Source organism: Perna viridis, chromosome 13, assembly GCF_037379345.1.
Source record: "Perna viridis isolate PV_CMFRI_1.1 ecotype Kerala chromosome 13, ASM3737934v1, whole genome shotgun sequence".
NCBI classification, from domain to species: domain Eukaryota; kingdom Metazoa; phylum Mollusca; class Bivalvia; order Mytilida; family Mytilidae; genus Perna; species Perna viridis.
In genome coordinates this window covers 9,436,939-9,460,925 of record NC_142457.1, presented here as the reverse complement: position 1 = coordinate 9,460,925, position 23,987 = coordinate 9,436,939, and the positions used below count along the sequence as shown (strand labels likewise).

The following is a 23,987-nucleotide window of genomic DNA, read 5'->3' as shown; positions in this document are numbered from 1 at the left end:
AGCATGTTATTCTATACTGGAGAAGATTAGTGCTAAATTTGTATACATTTACTAGTCACCCGTCATCGTATACCGAGTGTGAATAGACAAATTGTTTTGAATCGGTCGATTATGAATTAGAACAGTCGAGAGTCATTTTTGTTTTCGACCGATATCAGTTGCTTGAAATTTGAATGATATAGGGCGCGTAATATTTTGTCCTTGAAGCGACTATTAATTCAGACATTGAGTGAAATACATGTTGCCGATTGTTGTTTCACTCTGAAAAATTATGTTTATCTAGACGAGATCACAAACTCATGTTTTCATAAAAAAATAATGTTGGTTTGTTATTTACTGGAATACTAAGAAGGCAATGTTTAGAAAACATTCGAAACTAAAACAAAGGGAAAAACTTTTTGATCTGTTCATAAAATTATTGATGTGTTTTTTAATGTACATGTAGACATCAACTATTGGTACAGAAAATCTCTGTTCTCTTTGATCTCATTGTCATATCAAACATTGGAGCAAAAACAATATAGGATATTTTTATTATCTGTGCTTTTCATGTTACAGAATCCGTCTGGACTAGTCTCTCAACTCAAATTATACACATTATTCTGTTTTTAAGAAATGGTAATTCTCAGAGGTTTTCGTGTGTAAAGGTTAAGGCTGAAACTATTTTGACTTACTGAGTACCGAGTGGAGAGGTGTTTTTTTTCAGTTAAGAGTGTAACAGACGTATTGATGTGTGAAAAGTAATCCCACAATGTATTAAAATTTTCATATATAAAATTAGTCGGTTGAAATGTTACTTATAATTGTATAAATGATAGATTGAAAATTAAAGTATATTGCCAAATATTTCATTCATTTCAGGCGCTGCATGAACATATCTGCACAACTTAAGACCAAGCAGACCATACGCGCACTCATTTACCAACGTCATACGCAGAAATACGCATGTAGTTTTCCATACGCGCACTCATTTACCAAAGTCATGCGATCGAAGAAATACGCACGTACATGATATATACTGCATTCAGACACACATACATATAGATTTCACCAACTACATGTATAATAGTCGCCATGATGACTTTCGTACATAAACTGAGGTAAAACACAACAATTCATTATCATTGGAGAAAAGCACACTTCCGGTAGACCATTTATATATTTATATCCTCGGAAATTCATAGATTCAATTTATTTCTTTTTTTTTAGTAGTCATGCTATTTAACGTTTCCGCGTCTTTGTTTCAAGTTCACATTCAAATTCTAGATTCACACGTTGTGTAAAGTGTCGACAAAGGAATATTGGAACCACATTAAGTCTGACTTGTCTTTTTAAATATTGTTTATTTGGAGGTGCATTGACCACATAAAGAGTAAAGGGATTGTTATATATGTTTTGTTATATTTATTTATAATATATGGTGAACTTAATTACAAGTAGTGAAAAAGATTGAAAATATGTTTCGATGAGTAAATATATATTTATAAAACGAATACAATCATTGGAAATGTGACTGAACTGGATATTTGATTTTATGTTACAATACTGTATTTTTCAATGACTGGAAATATTTGTGACAATTGCACTAGCATTGCACATTTGATAATATTTACATTAACTTCCGAATACAATACAAACATGTTAATATTGTACCAATGAAACCATATACGAGTATTTCACTTATAAATGTGTGTCACTAGTAATTTTGAAAGTGGATTATAGTATTCATGGATGTCCAATTTTATACATGTGGTGTTTGGGATATCGTTTTGTGACTGAAGTCTTTTGAAACCTTTTATCTATGTTTACAATGGAATTAGTAAATATTCAAAAATTATGATAACATTCAAACTTCAAACAGGATTTATGCATAAAGGGAAGATATTGTGAAAATGAATTATAATGAACTTGCGCGTGCTTGATACTTGAAATGATAAGTCATTAGTGTATTTTAGAATTCTAAGCTTTGGAATTTAGAAAGCAGCACATAGAAAGAAATTGAAAATGTCCAGTAATTATACATTTATCAATGGGAAATATACACCATATATGCTGCTTCCTCGACCCACCTTCAACCACTACTACGAGCCATTTACGAGCACTTGTATGTACACCGGAAGTAACTACTGTGGAACTGATTTTGGTAAGTTGTTTATAAGAATCCTGGTGCCAATTTTGTACATTTACTTTACTAATTACAACAAACCCTTAATGCCTTATTTCTGTATCGTTCTTGGTAAAAAAATCGTGTCTACGCATATTGACCAAAAGCGCATTATTATGTATCTTTTTAGGGAGTATAAACTCTGCAGCAAATACTTACTTAGCTGAAGTGATTTATTTATTGTAATAGATTATCTGATCAATCATTACAGGTCGTTAGCATTTCAGACACGTTTTGTTTTGAGCGGGAAAAAAATCATAATTCTCCACCAAGCACTATATGCTAGACTGTTATATGCCCCTTCCTCCAATAAATATCCAAGACTAACAGTCATTCATTGGCTACAATAAGTCTGGTGCCTGTGTATAGTACTCCGTAATTGCGTTTTTTTTTCTCTTTAAAAACTTCATACAGTTTATAAGATGTATGTAAAGTAATATGTACAGTTATCAAGATACCTAAAACACACGTAAGACATATCTTGAAAGAAAATGAGAATTTAAAATCTTATGATATTAGCAAAATTTGACTAAAATCAAAAGAGAAATAATGTTCCCTTTTCCCAGATGTTGATACTAAACCTTTAGCTTACAATCGTGGATAACATTATTTTTATATGTACGAGTATGATTGCGGGTCAGTGGGGTTTCATGGATAAAAACGCCTCTTATTCTTAGAAATCTTGTTAATTCAATCAAAATCTTGCGCAATAAAAGAACAAATTTCTTGCGTTGAACCGACCTTTTTCTGGAACTCTCCCGTTTGACTTCAGAACAGAGTATTATAAAAGATGAAATTGTTGCTATTTACACTGTTTTTATTGTTCTATATTGTATCATCTTGAAGTGCTTTGATATTGTCAAATCAGATTTTGTTTAGATGTGCGAGTGTTTTAGTATAGTATGAGGGCCCCAGGGAAGACTAGCTGTGTAAACTAACTGTAATCCTCTCGAGATAAAGTTTTTGTTATTATTATTTTTATTATTATTATTATTATTATTATTATTATTATTTAAGCTCTCTGGGTCCGCCCTGGAGTATACATTTTTCCAAAACCGACATATGAAGAAATGCAGTTAAGTTGTATTCCATTTTGAAAATTGTTTGTGCATTGTCAGTCACAACAAGGATTTATTTATTTCCTTGGTCACAAGTTATGAATGTGAGCACTTAAATGTCAGGATAGGTTAAACGGTCTGACACATAAAATATGCGCGTGCATTAAAGTGTGCATTTAGATATGAACAGAATAAAAGACACTTTTGCCATATATCAACCGTGAAAAATAAAACTCGATTCAGTTTTGTGAGATTTCTTGTATTGAATTAGCATTAGTATATAATACCGGTAGTATAATTAATCAAAATACCTCTTCTAACTTTTTTATAGTGACGCCCCCCGAGGAAATCCTGGTCTCGTTACAGATTTAAACAAATTAAATACCTTGTTACATGTACTTGGTGGCGTTTAGTATTCTGAATCATGCTAATCGTATAAGATACTAACAATTCAAAATGACAATGTATTTTGTTAATTTAAAATTGACTTCTAATAAACTGTCTTTCCACAATTGAAGTGTCTATCCGTTTAAGACAAGAGCACTGGGGCGAAAAACGTCTTTATTTTACATGAATAATAGTGTATTCTCAGGGTAATTGAGGTAAAATTTGAACATTCCACGGTTTTAAAATTTAAACATTGTACATAATTGTTTCACAAACTTTTTGAGAATTAAGCCAACGCTCAAACGCATTTTAAGTATTTATAAACCCAAATGACATGCGTTGAAAGTGTGCATTCATTTCCTTTTTTTCTTGAAAGATATTGCCAATTTTCTGTCATTTTTTTATTTGACAGAAGACGTATTGCTTAATGATTAAAATATCTGCAGTTTAGTGCGGATGTTCGGGGATGGATATTCCCCTTTGGATGGAACAGTTTTGTTATTTTCGTGAATTTGAAAAATTAAAGTCCAGAACGCCCTTTTCAAAATATCTGGGTTCATCATTTTCCTTTATGTCGTTTTGTACGTGTATGTAGATATAGCATCTCATGGTGTGTCCATAATTGCAATAGAGACTTAGTATCACAATAATTGACCTTATGCACCATCACATTTTAGTTCCTCTTTTCTTTCAAGATTACAATTAACTTGCATGGGCGAATCCCGAGATTTTGGAAAAGGGCGTTTCCAGAGCGATTCAAGGAAAGGGGTGCTAGGCTATTATTTGCTCATTTTTGTCCGAATTCAGCACGGCAATTTATATTCAAGTTTTCCAACTAAATGGGAATCCGACCTCCGGAACCCTCTCCGGGATCCGATGTGCTGATGACGATCCTTTGAAGTTATTATATGTGATATGCAGACCGAATCCTTTCTATAAAATTATAACGAAAATTTACATTTTTGTGTATTTAAAATTATGTATTCTACAACTTTAGTGAAGGATTCCATTGTTTATCTAATGAAATTACACTATACGGTAAACCGTATCATCTACCAATATGCAGATCCAAGAAGAGGGGAGCGTATTTTGTTTTGTTTTGTTTTTTGTTTTGTTTTTTTTATTTTTGTTTCCGCCACAGCTTTCGCTAACATCATATGCGCCGTAAAATAAATATTTTGGCTGATAGGTAAGTTCTTTGTCAACATGTTGCACTGCGACTTTTTATCACATTTATACACTATGATACTCGTAGTATAAATTTAATAGCATAGTAAACATGACTTATCTTTCTTTGACTCGACTGAAATAGTAAAATACCGATAGGGTGTAATCAAGGGAACCAATGAACAGAATTTAATTCAGGAGCAAAGACCAGAGATGGAAAACAGACATATACACAAGAAAGAGTGATACAAAAAGTCTTCGTAATTACAGCAAGCTCTGTGTAAAGAATTGTTTTCGTTCGTTTTTGTGTGTATTTTAAGAAGATGTCAACAAGGAAATGTGGGATTTTATAATGTTGGTACAGAATAATTCGAGGAAGAAATCAATGCGTCAAAGAAATCTTACCATGACAAACTGTGACAAGACAGAGCTTTCAGTCAACGGCGAGAAATATCTCAAACCCGGGGTCTCCCCTTCGGATTCTCCCCTTCCACTGGCATTTGAAATGACAAATATTGAATGAAATACAGACCAGTGTAATCCTACGACTTCAGATCAAGATCAAACTCCATTTAAAAAAAGTTTGATTCTAATACTAAAACAAAAAATAGAAGAAACCAATAACTGTCCATGTTGTTGTAACATTTAAAAAATGCAGTGTGCTGATTTAACAGATTTAAACTAGAACTTTGCATGTACGTAAAACTTTTTAAAACCAATTATGGTAGGACACAATACGCAGATAATTATAAATAATTTCTAATAATAACTTTTGCAATTTGCTGCCAACAAAGTGTTCGTATTTGGGGTTTAAAGCCTACGTTAACATTGTTTACAGAATTAGAATACGTTCTGTATTAGGAAATTTATCTAATGACAAAGATACCATGTTTGCCGTTAAATTTGATACCAGTATTTGAAATGAAAATCTCAAATGCTGAAGAGACTATAAATCCATAAATTTAATGGACCATAAAGATTTGGACACTGAACTGGTCAGGTGGATTGATGCATTAATCTGGTCAAAACGGATTGCACTATTCTTGTAAAACAACAATGTTTGTTCTTACCGGTAAGTCACAGATCCTTTTATTTTTTTTTTTCATATATATATTTTGTGACTATGTGCACGGGCATTAACACGCTTAATACAATGAAAACCACTGGAATCCGGGCAATTCGAAATTTCTATGATAATTCCAACTCATATGTTTGAGACCAATTGTTTTCCCGCAGTCAATCAGAATTGAGGGGGTGGACAGGGGTACTTCACCTGTTTCCCTCCCCTAAACCACCTTCTCCCTACCTCCTGACCAACCCTTCTAGGCCACTTTCATTTTAGCTCCGGTTATTGTTCTCAGCCATGTATAATTCCCGCATCCCGTATTTTTCACTCCCCGTTCCCTGCCCATTCAAGAACCGTTCCCCATCTTCTCCAACACCATTCTTCACTTCTTCAACCACATATTCCCGTCCCCATTACCTCCGTATCCCCATCTCCCTGTCCACTCTCTCAGAATTCTGAAACGCTCGGGATTCCAAACTGCCCTTGGGTATAATCTGATTTAAATAATCACTGTTTTTGATCATTACTCCTGCATGACTAACACACGCCATTTAAAATTTCCAATTTTTGCATCTTTTGTTTTAATCAAGTGTGTGACCCTAGTTGTGAGGGACGAATCTATTCTGTGTTTTCTTTTATATCAAATCGCCTAGCGTAAGTCTACTAATGCCTTTTTGATTTATTTAATTCCTTTAAATCATTTTAATTTACTTTTTTAAAAGCCCAGACAATCATTAACAACCATAAGTAAAAAGAATGCAGGATCAAATTTGATTAAAAATGAAAAAAATAGGAATTACATCCTGATGCTCATTATTAAACAGTTGATCCCCTAGTGCATGCCAAAACACAATTCTGCAGCATACGATCACTGTATGTATTGACAAATGGAATACCAGTATCAAGTGTCATTGAAACATAAGATATAAGTAATGACAAGTACTAAACGAAATAATGTATAGGTTGATATTTTAGAAAAAAAATAAAAAAGGGGTTCCTGGAACTTTGCCAGAACTCCTTGGTCCATCACAGGGGCATGCGTATACAGTGAATATTCAAGATCCCCAGACAGAGGGAGTGTGTATCTGGTAATTTTGATTACCCAATATACATAAGCCCATGTGTGTCCATTACAAAATAAAAGAATGTATCTGATAAGCGCAGAATTATATGTACTGCATAAGTGGATAATTGATATAAGCAATAAAAACCATATCATATCATATTATATAGCTCCACGGAAAAGTCTGATGTTCGTTATGCTTATTTCATCACTACAGAAGTTTTATGGTCGTCATCATGAACTCGTGGATCGTTATGGTGTATCCATCAGCACCATGAAAACTGATTTATTCAACGGGTCATAGTTTTCCTTTCTCCGCTTGTCTACCCCGGACTTGACTTTTTATGAGCAACTCGGCGGGTGTTTCTAGAAAAGCAGAGGACGCTTACCCTACCGGTGCACCTGGTCCATGCTCCCAGTTTTTAGTGGAGTCCGAGTTGCTCATTTACTTTTGTTACTTTGTATGTACGATTTTAGTTACTTTATGTTCTTTGTTGTGTATGTCTGTTTTTCATGTCTGGTCTTTGTCCCTGGAATATATTCTTTTGATTACCGCTATAACCTTGGTTCCCTTGATTACTCTTTCACAAAACACACAGTGTACATGCATATGAAATACTTGTAGTTTTTGCATATTATCTTTGGTTATTTATAAACTTCCAGTCTTTGAGAACCAGGTGGGGGTGGGCGCCCACCTTATGCTCGAAAAGTTTGGATGATTAAATAGTAAAACTGGAAATCAATGGTGCATCCCATCCACTTTTTCGGAATTTCGGTATCCGCCATGGAAACAAAACGCGTATGGGGTCTCATGTTGGATATATATTATTGCATAAAGTTATCAAAAAGGGGAATACATATATAAACACTGATCGTTTGCCTAAATCTTACAGTTCCAATCCCAGCACTATAAGAATCAGGAGCGGATTCAAAGACGGGCGTGCCCCTCCCCAATCCTATTATCGGGAACAAATATATTTTTTTTTTGCGTGAAATCTTGATTTTTCACCAATCCTAGCTCAGAAAATGATCTTGCCTCGCTTCGCTCGTCATTTCATTCTACTAACACCCAACCTGAAATCCTGCACCGTTCCTGAGAATGTGAAAGCCGTCCAATAGTAATGTACGTTTGATCTATTTGCTAACATTAAGCTTGTAAGAATATAATTATCATACAGCTTCAAAGTGTACGGAGCGATAAAGGTGCATGCATTGATTTTAATCACTTTCCTAGGTATAGAAACCTGTACCTAGTCTATAGATACGCAACGCTATTTTCGTTTTCTCTTGCCAATTCCGTTACCTGCGCAACCAAACAACACTGCGTCTCAAATTACTTTTGAACTTATTTTCTTCGCACTCTTAGCTACAAAACTATTTTTCGGAGAGTTGATTTTTTTCCAAACCTTTTAGATTTTGAGGAGGATCTAACTTTTTTGTCGGGGGCGTATGTATCGAGATAATTAGAAAATTATGAAGGGACAGTATAGTATATTTTGTGAACCTTGGTATTGATTGTAATTGCTATATTTGTCGCCTCAAATTAGCATTTAGAAGCAGTGAAATGCGCACGTTATAGATGATGTGAGCTCTACAAACGTCTTTGAGGGGAGAACGACAATTATATTCGGAATGTTCATGATCCTTTCGTTAATTCTTGCTTCAATTATTTTGGCTTCATCTTGTGAAATTGCTTAATGTACCATTTGTGGTGTGTTTTTCTTTCTATTTTGTATTTTAAGGATTATTAAATTGTTCAATCGCTATGATAATATAATATTTGTAGACTGTGTCCATATTTTTTTTTATATTTCCGTGTGCTCCGTTTCATTCTGTGACAAAATTGGATAGTTTGACAATTTTATTAAAATACATCCACTCAAAAGAAAAATTGTAGACTGAACATTAAGGATACCGTTACTCTCGTATATACAGTTGGAATTCGGTACATCAATACAAGTTCCGATACATGCAGATAGGCAATACACAATCTACAGATCAAAGAATATAATACACATCCTTACCTAGATCAAAGAGATACGAACTCAGGTGTCAAACTGGATGGATATACGATTAATCAGGTAATCCAATCTTGTGTTGAATGAAAGATGAGACCAAAAAGTACACTTAATAGACATAGACAGTGTACAATACAGCGTGAAAAAAAATTCGACTGACTTGAAACTGAGTGACTGCATGTATTATAGTTCACTTTACAAGCATGAATTGAATAGAGTGCACCCTTTTATATACCCTTTCCCAGCTTATTCCAACAAGGCATGGATAAGAAACAAATGTCGCTTGAACAACCTGCTTTTCAAGTCGATAAGAAAGGTAAGACATTTTGTGTTATTCCTATTTTTATCCAACTTTAGCACTAAATATTACATTTTATTAAGTTCATTGGTTTGAATGTAGTTCATCTAAGTGGCATATAGCAGTATAAGTTAAAACATCTTTGTCACACTCTTCTCAAAACGACCCAAGACATTGGTCTTTAGATATTCCTTTTCCGATAACTCTCCTGCGATAAAGGTCTGTATGGAGTAAGAAGCGGTTTGGTTGGAAATAACTTTGAATTTACATGGATTTCACGAGCTCACAGCAGTAAAAGTAATTATGTTATATCGTCTTTTCGTTTATTTGGGTGACAATTCTATTCATACATAACATCGATTAAAGTTGTCACCCAAAGGTAACGTGAATGCCACCAAAAAGGGGGGTGGGGTGGGGTGGGGTGGTAGTCATACATAATTCATAAAGTAACATATTGAGATATATATGAATGTAATATTGCAGACAGTATATGATTAATTATTCACTTGTGCTAGTATATTGTGTAAGTCTTGCTCAATACCAACGATTAATATGTAAATATATAAATAGCAATAGCTGACAAAGAATTATTAAATGAAAAATGTGTTTATTAAATATTTTAATTGTGTCCCTTTTCCCTCTCACTGAGTATAAAGAATCTGAACAAACACCAGGATTAACAGTTTTGAAATAGCTGTATAAGAAAGGGTTTCGGGCTTAGAAAGTCATGGTTTTATAACATGTCAGAAGTTTCATCTAAACAATTGATCATTTCAGTTCTATTGCTGTGGTACATGTATATCATTTTTGGATATTGTATCCTTGTATATTTGATGTAGCGCTATATTATTGTATTATGTGTCACAACTTTAAAAAATGCATATGTATGTGTGTGTGTGTTTTTTTTTCTCTTGATGTAATTTGATTTGTTGTTTCATGTTCGACTCCATTAGGGCACAAGATTGCAAAATAAAACATTCTTCTCCCTCTTCTAATACGATTTTACACTTTGCCTAAGAGTGAAGGAGCAATATGCCTATTTGTACTAATATAAACAGTTAAATTTGTTGATGATGCACAGCTATGCTTTTATATATTGATGTCTTGATCAATGAGAATATACAAGACTTCCTAATATGAGGAAGGCAGTGACCTTAAGTGTGAGCGAAGTCCAAAGCCAAAAGCATAAAGCATTAGGCTCCCTTTTCAACAAATTAGACTTCTTGCCATTTATAATTTTGCCAAGTTTGCTTAGGATATTTTTAATCAGTAATCTAAAAGTAGTAGCAAAGGACATTCTAAATATTTGTAAAATTATCGGAAGAATAGTTTCAGGTTAGATGTAGTTTGCAAGGTTTTATCAAGATCCTTCTAATCAGAAGTAGCTTTTTTGAAGATGTCAAGAGTAATTCTGAATAAATAACATTTACGTCCTTTTGTGTTTTTAAAATTTTGTCTAAGATAAGTAAGAACTTAGGTATCAGTCTTTGTAAGAATCATGCAAATACTGTAATATGTGATACAGCCCAAAAAGGCTCCATGTTTTTATTTTTGTTGTTATGTTGCATTATAGGTAGATTTATATGCTAAAATGTATAATCATTCATTTCAATCGGTCTGCTTTTAGGAGATAAGTCACAGTTTCTATTGAATTTTAATGTCATTTACAGAGTTATTTCCCTTAATTTTGAATTCTGTAGTACATTCCATATAATTTTTATCTCTTTAGAACATGGTTTCTATGAAAAACCACATAATATTTTTTTGTTAATCGAGAACTTTAAATAAAATTAAAAAAATAGAAATATGTAGGCTTTCCAACCATGTATTTTTCATGATTCTTAGCTGGAGTGCTACTTACGAAGACTTCACTTAAGATTACCCTACCTATCCTATTTTTTCTGCCTACCCTAGTGCATTTTGTTGGTATTTTTTATGAAATGCTGCTTAACTATCATTTATTAGTTGAGCACTGTTAAAGTGAAGAAATCCTCCCATAAATGTCTATACAGGGATGATTTTTTTCCTGCTTTTTAGTGGAATTCCGCTATTTCAAATCCAGATTCTACCATCACGATTCTTTTTTTACTGTATATTTACTTCTGATTTTGCCCATTTCTGCTTTATTTGTAGACCTCATAAAATCATTGCTAGTCTATATAAAATAATTTAAAAAATAAAATGATCTTATCAATGAATCTACTCTATTTTTTCATCCAATGTAACCTTTAACAAAATTTTTTCTAGGCTTAATGGCAGGCTTTACAAATTTCCTGTTCAAGTGGCCAATTTCTTTAAATAGGTAGAAAATACAATATGATGGTCAATATCAATACATGTAAAGCAGGGATTTAACCTTAAGCCCTTAGCTTAAATTTTGGTAGCCAATATTTACAACTCTTTACAATCACAGTAGAAATTTTAGTTGCCCGTATCAAATTTCAGAGGCCATTGCCGGGTGGGCCTTTGCTTATTCCAAACCCTGGAAAGGGAACAATTATTAGTGAAGCATTTGATGCATGTTTTTTTCTAATTGTATCAGTTACAGCTTCAGAGATTTCAAATTGTGCCTAATTTTTACAGATACTTAAGACTTAATATAATTTGATATTGATGTCACTGTGATCACACAGGATCTTTGACATGCCTCGATCGTTAAGAAATCAACTTCTTTGGTATGTTTAATTTTGAAGTTGACGACCAGAGGTAGTAAATTTTGATGGGTTTAATTTTCAGTGTCGATTACAAAGTGTTTGATAAATACCTTTTTGGGAAGAATTTCTATGTTAATTTGGATTTTTAAATAGGAACCTTTGCATATAATCTGTAAGTGTAAACTTGAACAGTTCTTTTTTTCCAGTGTACAATGTATGTTCATATAAGAGTATGATAAAATTTGTAACTATAAATTGAGTTTAAAAAATAGTCTTTTTAGCTCACCTGGCCAAAGGCCATTGCCATCACTTGGCATTGTCGTCGTCGTCATCCGTCGTTAACAATTTTTCAAAACTCTTCTCCTCTGATACTACTTTACCAATTGGAACCAAACTACGTATGAATGTTTTTTGGGATATCCTGCATAGAACTGATGTTGGAATTTTTTATCCATCAAAAAACATGGCAGCCATTACTAAAAATAGAATATAGGGGTCAGACAATAGTTTTTTGCATATATCTCCAAAACCGTTTGGTTTAGCTAAATTCTGACAGGGATAAAAGAGTTTAGCATGATGAGATCTATCTGTGGTCATATTTTCATTTTAATCTGTTAAGCCATGTTGGAGTTATTGCCCTTTTTCTACATTTTTTTTGCTATTTTTTTAATGTTATGTCTTTCAAAAATCTTCTCCTCTGACACTATTTCACCAATTGGAACCAAACTTGGTATGAATGTTCCTTGGGGTATCCTGCATAGAACTATTGTGAGAATTTTTGATCCGTTGAAATACATGGCTGCCATTATTAAAAATTTAACATAGGGGTTGGGCAGTAATTTTTTACATATATAACCACAACAACTAGGTTTAGCCAATTTTGACAAGGGTAAAAGTGTTAAGTATGATGAGATCTATCTGTGGTCAAATTTTCATTGTAATCTGTTAAGTCATGTTGGAGTTATTGCCTTTTTTTACGTTTGTTTATTTTTGTTTTTTTTACAGTTTTCAGCCGATATCTTGAAAACTGTAAAGATAGACAGAACCTTTCATTTGCTAAAATGATCCTTTTGATAAGTCCTACCAAAATCTTCTTGCGTTAAAACTGTTTGACAACTTCTTGTTAAATTTATTTGCACATAAAAGAAAAAGTTAACAAGGTAAGCAATTCAGGCTCCTGCGAGCCTCTTGTTCTTGGCATACCCTAAAACATGGCCTAGCCTCATTAAGATAAGATTGGCTTGGCCTGGGCTTGCCTGTCTTGGTGCCTGAGTATTAAAACCAATCAGTGCATGAATGTTATATCAGAATCACCTTGGCTGTCAGTCTGTCTTCCATCCCTCAATTTGTGTTACTGTTTGATATCTTACTCCTGTTTTATGGGACTTCAGCATTTTTTTATTGTATGGTTCGAAGGAAAAACATTTATGTCATAAAAATCTTAAATGCCACTGCATGTACTGATTTCAGATGTGGTATGTGACTTAATGTTCTATAGATAGGGCATACATTTCACTGTCATACAATTGGGGCTGTATCTAGTATGACAAAGCCTGCAACTTAATTTTTTGATAGCTTGGCTTGGTCTGTACTGTTTTGGCAGTGGTTAGGAAGGGAAATTTGAAAAGGGGTCATTTTCAGGTTTTTTCAAAGATATTCACAATTTTAAAGGGCCATTTGATATTAGAAGCTGTATAATTTTCTTTTAAATTAAGGGGCTTTTTCTAGAAAGAAAAGACAAATGGCTCCTGGCCCTTGCCTCCTTAACCTCTGTAACTACGCCTTATTATACCCCCGCAAACAAAGTTTTGAGAGGTGGTTTATAGAAATCACTGTCTGTCTGTCCGTTTGTCCACATACATGTACATGTACATGTATCTTGTAAGCACAACTCCTCCTAAACTGCTGTAAGGATTTAGATGAAACTGTATAGGAAAGTTGAGAATTATATGAAGATGTGCATGAAGGAATATTGTTACTGGGGCCAGTGGGGGACTCCTAAAGGAGATAACCCCACTTAAGTGTTTACATGTTAAAACCTTGTAAACTCAACACATCCTTAGCCACTCATAGGAACTTGATGAAACTTTATAGGAAGATTTGGCATCAATATACCAGAAGGAATATAATTATTGTCAGAGGACTCCAAAGGGAGATAATCCAAATTAAAGGTTTTTCATGTTGAAATCTTGTAAGTGCAACTCCTCCTAAACGTTCAAGGGATTTTGATGAAATTTTATAGGAAGGTTGGGTATTATGTGCAGATGTTCAAAAAGGAAAATGATTACTATGGGAGTACTCTGAGGGAAGATAATTCAAATTTATGGTGTTTCATGGTTTTAAAATTTTGTAGACAACAAAAGGAGGTTTTACATTTAAGTTCATTTGAAGCAGGGTATTTTCTTTGTGAACTTTGCCTTCTAGTCACAGTTAGATAACATGTACATACAGAATAACCCAAGTTTAAAACTGGAGACAGTACATGCAGTGTATCACAGTGTGACCAAAAGAGAGAAATGTGATATTCTGTTGAGACATTCAAAAGTGGCATTTTTCTGTTTATCAGTGACATCACAATCAATTTGACGTTCTGTTGTCATTGAATATTGCCAATATTTGCAGTATCACAACATCAGCCTGAGATCAAATATAAGGCAGTAGGAACAGTTGAAAATGATAAAGTTACCAATAAAATTGTTCACAAATAAATGAAAATATGTACTAATCCAAAAAACTACAATTTAGTCTAGAACAATAATAATTTTTTTTTTGTTCTTTTCCCATTAACAGTTGTTTACTGTGGGCAGATACATGTAGGTTGATATTCGTATTATTTGCAGTAAAGGTAATGCTAAAATGTTTTTTTCTGTGTTGATGGACAAAGTGCAAAGATAAACAAATTAAATAAACCAGATAAGACGTAAATGAGTGGGTAAGGCAATTTTATTGTGGTAATGTTTTCAGGGTTGATAGGCAAAGGGCAAAGGAATCTAATTTTTGTATTCTCTGAAAGATGAGACTAAAATGTATGGGTTAGGCATTTTTTTCAGTGTTGGTAGACAAAGGGCAAAGATACATGTAACCAAATTATATCCTTTCTGAAAGATAAAATTAAGATGTTTGAGGGAGGCAATTTTTTCTTTGTTGGTAGGCAAAGGTCAAAACATACAGTAGTTTTAATATTTGTGGGAAGATAAGGCTAAAATAAATGAATGTGACCATTTTTTCTGGGTTGTAAGCAAAAGGCAAATTGGGCCATCCTGTCATCTGTGAATCATTGCCATTTCTTTATCCTGTTTGACCTCCTTTTTGATTAGACATTGATTGGGAGCATGGTCAATTTCTTTTATCATGAATTTGTTTACATAATTATAGTATATGAACAAGTCAGTGTATGAAAATATTTATACTAAGATTTACAAGTGTTGACAAATCTACCATATGGCATTTAAATTTCTGTTCTCTTCCATTCAGTTTTGAACTAAATTTCATTTTTATGGACTGTAACTTAAAGGAGTTCTTAAACCTAAATTGGTATGTATGAAATATACTTGATTTATGTTTTCTCATTTAAAACCCATTAGACTATGGTAAAAATATTTAATTGCAGGTAGTCATTTTTGTTGTTGTTGAAATACCAGTAACTGTTGGTCATAGAAGGAATAACTCCATGTAGTAGTAATCTGGTAATTACATGCAGGCTTTTAAAATAATTTACAGATGAATATTTAACTTACTTCATTTGAAAACTCAAATGTATGTTGTCTGCTACATATGTATGCATATTGCTGTGTCAGAGACACTTGTATGGGCTCCAAAGTTGAAAATAAATAAGGTAACTAAATTTCCTGAGTTATTTGCCCTTTGGACAAGTCAGAATACATGTATTACATATTCCAACAATTATGGTGTATCAACAATTTGTAGGAAGATAACAATTTACAACAAGACCTGTCTATACCAGACACTGAATAATTTAAAATCTGCCTATACCAACCACTGAATAATTTGAAACCTGCCTATACCAAACACTGAATAACTCAAAACCTGCATGTACCAAACAATGAATAATCCAAAACCTGTATACATCAAACAATGAATAATCTAAAACCTATCTACACCAAACAATGAATAATCTAAAACCTGTATACACCAAACAATGAATAATCCAAAACCTGCATATACCAAACAATGAATAATCTAAAACCTGTATACACCAAACAATGAATAATCCAAAACCTGCATATACCAAACAATGAATAATCCGAAACCTGTCTACATCAAACACTGAATAATTGGAAACCTGTCTACACCAAACACTAAATAATCCAAAACCTGCATATATACCAAACACTGAATAATCCAAAACATGTCTACACCAAACAATGAATAATCTAAAACCTGTCTACACCAAATACTGAATAATCCAAAACCTGCCTGTACCAAACACTGAATAATCCAAAATCTGTCTATACCAACCTGTCTATACCAAACAATGAACAACCTACAATCTGCCTGAACTGGACACTGAATTATCCAAAATCTGTCTAAAATTGACACTTATAAAAGTCATGTTAAAATTTATTTTGAACATTGATAACTTAACTAATTTTTTAAATCTAAAAGGATCACTGGTATTACTGTACTTGTCTAAACTGAACTAGAACCAGACATGTGTCTGTCTACAGTAAGGGTTGGGTCATTAATGTGTAATTTTTTTAAAATTATTTCTATGTTGAGGAAGTGTCATTGTTCTGTTGCAATGAATTTTATTACTTTTGTTGTCAGGGCCTTTCAATGCTTATTTAAGGTGGTAGACCTTGGGTAAGGAACATAACTCTTGAAATCAGTGATATGTTTGTATCATATTCAATTTCACCAAAGCCTATCAAGCTTTCCTTTGAAACAGAATAAAATCAATCCAAGTTACTTTGATACTTAGATTGATGAAACATTGTGAATACAAATGTTCCAATGATTTTTAAGAGTTGTGTCCCTTACCCTAGGTCTATCTTCTTAAAGCCATGATTAAAGTTCCACTTTTTGAAAGCCTTTCAGTGATTGTTGAAAGTATTTACTATTTGACATTTTGGATATTTATGCTGGTGCATTTGATAGGTTTCGCCGTATACATTCTTTTTCTATTGTCTTTGGTAGAAAGTTATTTTAAGCACTTCACTATGGCAATGCTTCATATCTTAAGTAAGTTATAGACTCTGAAAGTATTAACAACAAATAATGGTTGACTAATACTCTGTCTGTTTTCCATTTTTTATTACATAGTGATTATAGAATTTCCATATCTTGTCAGTATTGGCCAAGAAAAAGTGACATTTCATAATTTTGAAGGTTGATTTCTACTATGCGCCACCTTATTATCATGTCTAACTTTTTTAAAGGAAGAATACATTTGATACATATCACAGCTACTTTAGATTTGTATTGAATATTACTTAAGTAGTAGTCTTTGTAAGAATCATGCCAATTCTGTAATCTGTAATACATCCCAAAGAACCTTACTTTTTAAGTCTATATGATGAAATGTATAATCATTCATTCCAATCTGTCTGCTCTTAGGATATAATTCACATAAAATCCAATGGCTTCTACTGTATTTACACTTTGTAAGTGTCATCTACAGAGTTATAAGGGCCCCGCCACTAAGTGACTGCCGCCCTATAGTAATCAGTCATTCCGTCCGTGTGTGTCCGTCCGTAACAAAATCAGTTTTCCGCACTTTTTTCCAATATGCTTGCAGATATTGGGCTGATATTTTGTATGTGGGTCAAGTATGAATAGTTACAAATCAAGTTTAAGTTTCGTTCCGCCCCACCAATATTTTATCAAGTAATGGCCCTTGGACTTTGAAATTTTACTAAAATCGCCATTTTCCGCACTTTTTTCCCATATGCTTGCAGATATTGGGCTGATATTTTGTATGCGAGTCAATTATGATTAGTTACAAATCAAGTTTGAGTTTCGTTCCACTCCACTGGTTTTTGACTAAGTTACCGCCCTTGGAATTCCAACATTTCACTAAAATAGCAGTTTTCCGCACATTGTTCCCATACGCTTGCAGATAATGGACCAATGTTGTGATTAGTTACAAATGAAGTTTGAGTTTCGTTCCGCTCCACCGGTTTTTGACCAAGTTATGGCCCTTGGAATTCCAAAATTTCACTAAAATTGCAGTTTTCTGCATATTGTTCCCATACGCTTGCAGATAATGGACCAATGTTGTGTATATGTGTCAAGTATGATTTGGTTGGTTTTACTGGGAGTTAAATAGAGGATTTTCTCAAAAGTGCTGATCTGAATACAGAAATGATTATTGTTATGTAAAAATATAGCATATGTAGACTGAAAAAGTATTGTTCGTTCGGTGGGTTTTTCTATATCATGAATTGCTAAACCATTGGCAGTGTCAGAATTTTATGTGGACTGGTACATATGCATTTTAATCAAAGTATCAAAAATAAAAATATGTAGACTTTCCAACCATGTATTACATTTTGCATGGTTCTTAGCTGGAGTACTACTTGAAGGTTTTTCCTCAGGCTAAATTATTTTGCCCACATTCTGTGTCTCATCAAAAAGTTCTGCCATTTTTTTTGTCTGTTATTTAAAATTGTATGATAAACTGACAGAAATTTAATATCCGAAAAAGAAATTGATTAAACTGTTGACAATTCAATGTGTAATATACCGGTAGATAAAAATACATAGGTGTGAATTAAAAGATCCTGTTTTTATGGTTGGGGTATTAATGGTTCATTTCTATGCTGAGGACTTCTTTTGTTATCTTCACATATTGTTTGTTGTTGCAATTTTTTGATAAGAATTTTAAAATGTTTTATGTATTGGTCGTATTGGTTGCCATTTCTGATTTGTTTTTATTCCACTTTGAAACAGAATTATTATTTTTACTCGATGATTTTCATTTTTTTCAAGGTTTTATCATCTTCAATGGGCATTAATAGTTCGGTTATCCAATAATTTCACTGGACCAAATTATTTTTATGGGACATTTTTTTACAATTCTAAATAGAAGTTCCCAAAAATTACTGGATATTTGGTCTAGTAAGATGTAGAATTTCACAGGACCAGTCCAATTTTTACCAAACTTTATCCAAAGTCCCTGGAAATGACGGATTTTTCATTAAAATTTTTTTTCTTTCACTGTCTATATGTTTCTAATTTTGCCTATTTCCACTTGTTGGAAACCGTGTCTAATACAGGTCAGTGTACATTAAGAAATTAAGTTGATGGATGTTCAATACTTATATACATATATTTTAACAACTTTTTGTATAAGTCTTCACCATAAGGCTATGATGGACAGAAACACTGGTTGTCCATGCAATAATTTTTTTGTCACTCTCCTAATGTCTGTCTGTTAATAGATACTTTTACAAACAAACAGACCTAAGCATGATTGGTAGAGAGACTCAGCAGATATAGATTTAATGGAATTGGTGATCCATGTGTCTCCTATCTTGTGTTCCGGTGTATAAATTAGCAGTGATCTGTGGTCTGTGACCCTTAACATCTAGACCAGGACTTTTGAATACCTTTTTTTTAATGAAGTCTTAAACCACCAATCTTCTATACTTACACATTATTGTGGACCTTTCATTTTCCTAAAGAGAACCTATGATTTGAAATTTGAGAAAGTTCTGGACCTTTCACTCTTGAAAGCTAATTTTAACCCCTGCATCTTCATTAAGATAGGGATTATACATTTGTATGTTGCAATACCTGTAGACCATTTATTTTGGACTTGAGTTTCAGACTGCTAATGATGGCAATTTTTTGCCCTTTGTTGATGAGGTAGAAGACCTTGGTATGGTACCTGTTAGTCAGCAGCAAAAATAGTTTCCCTAGCTATTACAGATTTTTTGTTTAAAACATGTTTTTACAAAGTTTTGTCCTTTGTAGTTTTCAAAACATATATAAGACTTAAATTTTTTCTTGTTTTGTCATGTTTATCTGTCTGTTATTATTGGTTTGCTCGCAAATTGCATACCCCTGCTAACAATACAGGAATCACTGTGTCTGTCTATCTTGTCGGTGACTGTACCTCCAGAGCAAGCCTCTGTCTAAACTGTTTTATGGAATTTAATGAAATGTGTTATGAATGTTTTTCATCATATGTGGATGTGCATGATACATGTATATATAAACAGAATAATTGTTGTCATACATGCTTTAAAAGAGTAATCAAACTTTATGACATTCATTCAGCTCATATGCATTAGTTTTTAAGTTCATTTGCAAAATAGAAACATTTCTTAGTTACCAGACCTTGAGGTCAGATGGTAATCCTTGTTCCTGCAATCACTATATGAGGGGAAGTTATTTAGAGTTGAACATTGTAGCATAGCCTTGTACATAGTAGCATAGCATGTATGTTGATTACTGGATATAAGGACAGAGCTCTTCTGACATTAATGTGTAGATATTTCTCTTTGATTTAGTGGTATCATCTGGTATATATACATGTATGAATTAGGCAGCTTGACCTTGAAGTATAGAATTATTTTAGAAAAAAAAACAAGGCAACAACCATTTGATTTTCTGAGTGGAGCTTTGGACATTTTTCTGAGACCAATTTTTTTTTCACCTTTCCAATTATTTTTTTGACATGTCACAAACAGTTTTTTTTTCCTTCAAATATATGGTTCAGGCTATTTGATGCTGAGAGTAAAAACCCAATGTGTTTTCACATTATGGATGACAAATTATTTTGTCTAAAAAATTTGGAAACAAACTTATTTTTTCTTCCAAAAAATATCCCCATATCCATTCCCCCCCAACCCAAGAAAATCAAATGGTTGCTACCTAATTAACTTAATTACCAATACCTGTAATGTAAGACTGATAACTCTTTGGCTGGGCATTTTAAATTGAAGTGAAATATAAAACCATGTAAATCTGTAAAAAGTGACCATAAGTTTTAATGACATTTAAACTCTGGTAAATTGATCACCTGTCTATACCAAACACATTGTACAGGTTAAAAGAGGTCAATTTAAGATAGGTTTCAATGTATCAAACAATCTGAATGTTTGTTTATTAAGCAGTACTAGTCTGAGACCTCTGGCCTAGGCATGGAAAAGTCCTGTAAAATTAACAACTGTTAGGATGATAGTATTTAAAGAAAAAAAAATGAAAATTACTTCAGACCTTTGAACTTAAATAGTAACTTTAAGTTAATCATGATTTGAACTTGTTTAAATCAATCAAAGAAATAAGAAGTAGATATTCTTATACATCTATAAAGTCTTCATAGTCAATGCTTGTACATTTGTAAAGTCTATAAAGTCAATGCTTGTACATTTGTAAAGTCTTCATAGTCAATGCTTGTATATTTGTAAAGTCTATGAAGTCAATGCTTGTACATTTGTAAAGTCTGTAGAGTCAATGCTTGTACATTTGTAAAGTCTGTAAAATCAGTGCTTGTACATTTGTAAAATCTGTAAAGTCAATGCTTGTACATTTGTAAAGTCTGTGAAGTCAATGCTTGTACATTTGTAAAGTGTGTAAAGTCAATGCTCATACATTTGTAAAGTTTATAAAGTCAATGCTTGTACATTTGTAAGGTCTATAAAGTCTATGTTTGTACATTTGTGAAGTCTATAAAGTCAATACTTGTACATTTGTAAAGTATGAGCTTATACATATGAATGGTCTGTGTTTGAATTTTGCATGCCCTGATTGTACATTAATTTGTGTTGTTTGTTTTAAAGATTTGCAAGACACCAAAAACAATGAATATTCATTCCATATACCAGAAACACAAATGAGAATCCCATTTTCTTTTTGAACATATAACACTGTCAATTTGGACACAAATGAAAAAATAATAGCATTGCATGCCTCATCTTTTCTCAACCTTTCTCAACCCCCAGCCTTCCAAAATGTTAGGATCTTCCCCATTGCTCACTAAGTGTAATTTCTGAATTTATAGTCATTTCATATTGTCGCTATAGTTTCTTAGTTACTTCTGGCTGTTGGTAAGAAATCAGTTAATTAGAGAAGAATCATATGTATCACTCAACAAACTGACTGTCAAGTTGTTATGCAGTATCTTCTAATAATAGGATTCTTCTATAGTTCACATAATTTGATGTCTGAAAAGTGTTGGTTTTGTGAGTTATCACTATATAGTCCTTTTATATATGACCACTAAATATTAGCAGTTGTATAATGGTATAGCACTGCCATTGTTATCGTCATCTGTGTTGTTGTCTGTAGACCCTTGGTTTTTGTACAATATCTAGAATATTAGTTAGTTGATTTATTAAATGAATCAAAATTGAATGATGTGTCCATACTTGTCTCAACTGTTCAGGGTTCTACTCTGTGGTCGTATAAAGCTGTGTCATGCAAAGCATTCTATTTTAACTTTGTCACTGATGGATCTAGGGGAGAGTCCAGGGATTTGACTGCCCTTTTGTTGGAAAAGTTTGTTAATTTTTTGGAAAAATAGGAAAACAAATGTGCAAATAATAGGGTGGAACCCCCATTTTTCTAGAACTTTTCTAAACCATCCCCCTTTTCAAAATCTTGGGATCAGCCCAGTTACATGTTTTAGTTGTGCCTCCTTGTTGGATTCTGGCATTAAATTGTTGAATACATTTTCTTAGTAGCTCAACAGACTATGGTGCAATATTAGTGTTAAAATTAAAAAGTTATGCCAAGCAACTAAAATAATACCTAGCCTGAAATACATGTACATATGTCTTAAACCTGAATTTAACTTATACCTAGCCTGAAATAATGAAGTAATTAAGCCTAGTTTGAATTCATATCAATTGAGGCTTAGGAAAAAATAATTAAAGTTAACCATTTTTTAATAATTAAGTTGGGCTATATTCCAATCATCTTGTCCATCAGACAGTCCATCCTTCTTTATTAACAATTTCTTCTGTTGAAGGGAATGCTTAGATATTTGTTAAATTGCTTTTGCATGATGACTTGAACTGTATGTTTCTCACAAATTCCCTGTTTACAATACAATGTAATTTGACAGAAGTGGTTGAGTGGGGTTAGAATTCAACAGCATGTGATGGGTGTGCATAGTTATTTGAGGTTATGCAAAACTAATTGAGGCAACTTAGGCAAAAATACTTCAGGCTAGGCATAAGTATTTCAGGTGAGGCATAAATTTAGCAAAGTGTATAAAAACAACTATATATTTTTGACTCTAATACTGAACTATACAATTCATATCTTGTAACCAATCTACGATCTCCCTGTCCTAGTGTTATTCCATACAACACAATTCATATCTTGTAACCAATCTACGATCTCCCTGTCCTAGTGTTATTCCATACAACACAATTCATATCTTGTAACCAATCTACAATCTCCCTGTTATAGTGTTATTCCATACAACATAGTCATGTATTTATTTGTTTTATTATTACTGAAGTGTCCAGTGCTTTTTATTTTTCACACATTAATTTTGTGAGTTGAAAAGATATGGATTCACTTAAGTTAAGTGACAGTATTATTTTTTAAACTGCTAATTTACAATGCAACTCAGTGTATTAAATACAATAAGCTGGAGCTGATTTGCACAACAGAAATTACTATCATAAATTACACTTAAGCTTATACAAAATGTAACTTAGAAGGCAAGGTGGATTATAGCTTCTGTCCTCTGCAAATATCTTTGTTTTTTATCAAGATTTGCACAACACAGAATTAAAAATATCATAGTTACCTGGCTATCAATAGGAATCTATTTTTACCTTCTGCGTTTCTTTCATTTTCTGTGAGGGTACTGAAGGATACTGTTAATATCATACACCTAATTGCATACCTGTTAATGACATACCTGCATGCTTACTGAATGTTCTTGTTAATTCTCATTGGACCTTGAAATGCAAAGCCTGCCAACACATTTTTCCTGTACAAATAATTCTTATTTTCTTAAAGAAAAGGCCAAAAATTAGAAAATACACCATAAATGCAGGATTATTATTGTTTTTTTCTAAATTCATTCACCTACTCAAAATTGTTCCTAAATGGGTAAAGTAATGTGTTGATACAGTCTCCCAAATTTGCAAGACAATTATTTAATTTAGAAGTACAAATGAAGGGT

General features: G+C 32.9%; 1 protein-coding gene across 14 annotated transcripts in view; it reads left to right on the top strand.

Moving 5' to 3' along the window:
• The first annotated feature begins 1,987 nt into the window (after positions 1-1,987).
• Positions 1,988-23,987, top strand: part of LOC148599485 (uncharacterized) — a 139,115-nt gene continuing 117,115 nt past the window's right edge. For 7 of the 14 annotated variants that reach the window (XM_088557599.1, XM_088557594.1, XM_088557598.1 and 4 more), the window contains exon 1: positions 1,988-2,143. In XM_088557599.1, coding sequence (XP_088413725.1) covers positions 2,005-2,143 — 139 coding nt within the window. In that variant the 5' untranslated portion in view covers positions 1,988-2,004. Of the gene's footprint in view, positions 2,144-5,817; positions 5,849-8,491; positions 9,240-11,866; positions 12,048-23,987 lie in introns of those variants that run through there. The other 7 variants (XM_088557607.1, XM_088557603.1, XM_088557602.1 and 4 more) reach the window with 5 other exon arrangements.